This window comes from Geospiza fortis, unplaced genomic scaffold (genome assembly GCF_000277835.1).
Source record: "Geospiza fortis unplaced genomic scaffold, GeoFor_1.0 scaffold315, whole genome shotgun sequence".
NCBI lineage: Eukaryota > Metazoa > Chordata > Aves > Passeriformes > Thraupidae > Geospiza > Geospiza fortis.
The window spans coordinates 161891-164000 of NW_005054648.1; the positions used below are offsets into that span (position 1 = coordinate 161891).

At 55.2% G+C, this 2110-nt stretch overlaps 1 protein-coding gene across 1 annotated transcript in view; it reads right to left on the bottom strand.

The window, feature by feature from the left end:
* The window catches only part of ARHGAP23 (Rho GTPase activating protein 23), a 6568-nt gene extending 4946 nt beyond the window's left edge, over positions 1 to 1622 (bottom strand). The window contains exons 1-2 of the mRNA XM_031064888.1: positions 1553 to 1622; positions 458 to 789 (exon numbers count right to left, since the gene is read on the bottom strand). Of these exons, the coding sequence (XP_030920748.1) occupies positions 458 to 789; positions 1553 to 1622 (402 nt within the window). The remainder of the gene's footprint in view (positions 1 to 457; positions 790 to 1552) is intronic.
* Positions 1623 to 2110: the final 488 nt, after the last annotated feature.

The window sequence follows — 2110 nt, forward strand, 5'->3', positions numbered from 1 at the left end:
CCCCCGCCCCCCCGTGGCCCAGCCACTTCACACCGTGGCACAGCACGTCACACCATGGCACAGCCACGTCACACCATGGCACAGCCATGTCGCACCCTGGCACAGCCACATGGCACCTCACCAAAGCCAGGCCACACCCTGGCAGAGCCACACCAGACCTCGGCAGAGCCACGCAGGCTCCTCTGCCACCGCGCAACCAAACACCGACACGGCGGATGTGGCACCAGCCCTGCCTGCAGAGCCACGGCCCCTCTGCCGCGCGTCCCGCGCACCCTGTCCCACTGAGGCCACGGGGCCACGCTCTTCTTGGGAGCCACGAGCCCCCACGCACCCCTGGGAGCACGGCACGGGCCTGGCCGTGGCCTGGGGAAGCAGCACAAGGCAAAGAGCTGGAGAGAGCCGAGGCGGTTAGTGCCGGGAGAGCCAGAGGCAGCCGGGAGCCCCATGTGGCTCTCACCTCGCCCTCAGCCTTGCTGTTCTCCCTGATGACTTTGATCCAGGCCAGCATGTCTTCCCGATCCTCTGCCTGAAAGAGATATTCACAGAAGTCAGCGGTCGTCAGGCGGAAGACGTGCTTCCTCTTGGTCTCGCTGTAGGAGATGTCCACCAGGCACGCTTGGATGCTGATCGGCGGCTCCTCCTCACCTGGGGCCGGGGCGCAGGTCACCGCCTCCCGCCTGTCCTTGCACAGGTACAGCGAGTGGGTGCGCAGCACGGCGAAGACGCGCTTCCACTGCCGGATGCCTCCCCCGACCTTCTGCGGGGAGAAGGGATGGAGCGCCTGTTTTACTGTGCATGAAGGTAGCAGACATATATTTGAGACATGCACAGAACTATAACCATATACTTTAACTTATACACTACATGCACCAGCAACTATTAAAACCTGATGGTCCTGAAAGGCTCTGAACATCATATATTTAGTAATGCATTCATTACTGCACTGCTGTCTGAGTGCCTGCCTGCTGTAAACTCACTGTTTTAAAAAGAAACATGCTTCAAATCTGCTGGGCTTATAGGTGAACTGAAACAAAGCATCATCTCAGTGAATCAATACACAAGTGAATATTTTCTTTGAATGTTTCTAAGAAAGCTTCATTGAAAAGGATGGGAAATTTTTCTAAATTAGTATACACTGACCCTCAGATATGGATAAGTAAACATTTTATCTGCAAGTAGCTGCAGATTCCCCATAAATTTCACAGATCTTAAGAAAGACATGACTGCATAGCAATCCTTGCATGCAAAAAACCCTCCCGTCATTGACAAGCCTCACATCATACTCTTTCTCTTTCATTTCTTTTCTCTCATTTCTCTCCCTTCAACAGCAACAGTTTCCTTTGGATCTTTAGAATGCTCTGGTTTGAGCTATGCACCATGTGGTATTAGAAGGCTGGGCAAAGAAAAAAAGAGAGAGCTTTTCTTCTGCCATCAGCACTTTCCTTTATGCGCATATAAAATAGAACATTCCACAGAGGACTTACCTTCACTATAAGACTGAAACTTGCTTTATCTTAACTGCCATACAAGTGCACTATGTATCTTGTCTCACATTGCAGATCTCCATTCCCCATAGCCTGGGGCACCCGGACCCTCACCCACAGCAATGCTGAGACCCCCATCCCCACTCCATCCCCTCTCTCCCCGTTCCATCCAGTGACAGGGCAGAGCTGTGGCTTCCCAAACCCAGCTGGGTCTGGGCAGGGAGCTCCCAGGTGAGACAGGAACAGGGACAGCCCTGTCCCCACCTCGGAGTGGCACAGGAATGTGCAGGGCTCCAGTTCACACCAGTAAGGGGCACCAGCAGCTGGGCAGGGGGTGCAGGACAAGAGGGAGGGGTCATGGTGCTCAAACCCAAACTCTGGCACCACATCACCAACCCCAGGCCTGCCTGGGACAGAAAATCCAGAGGGGTGCAGGACACTGTGGGGCATGGGACACTGGGGTGCCAGGCATTTAGGGCGCTGCTGGCCCTTCCCATCTCCACTCTGGATGGATGCTCTGGGCTCCTGACCCCCAAACCAGCCCCCCCCTGGCACAGAGCCTCCTAAATCCCTTCCCGGAGGTGACCAGCGAGCCCCCGCACTCACCAATGAAGGGGATGGATGCC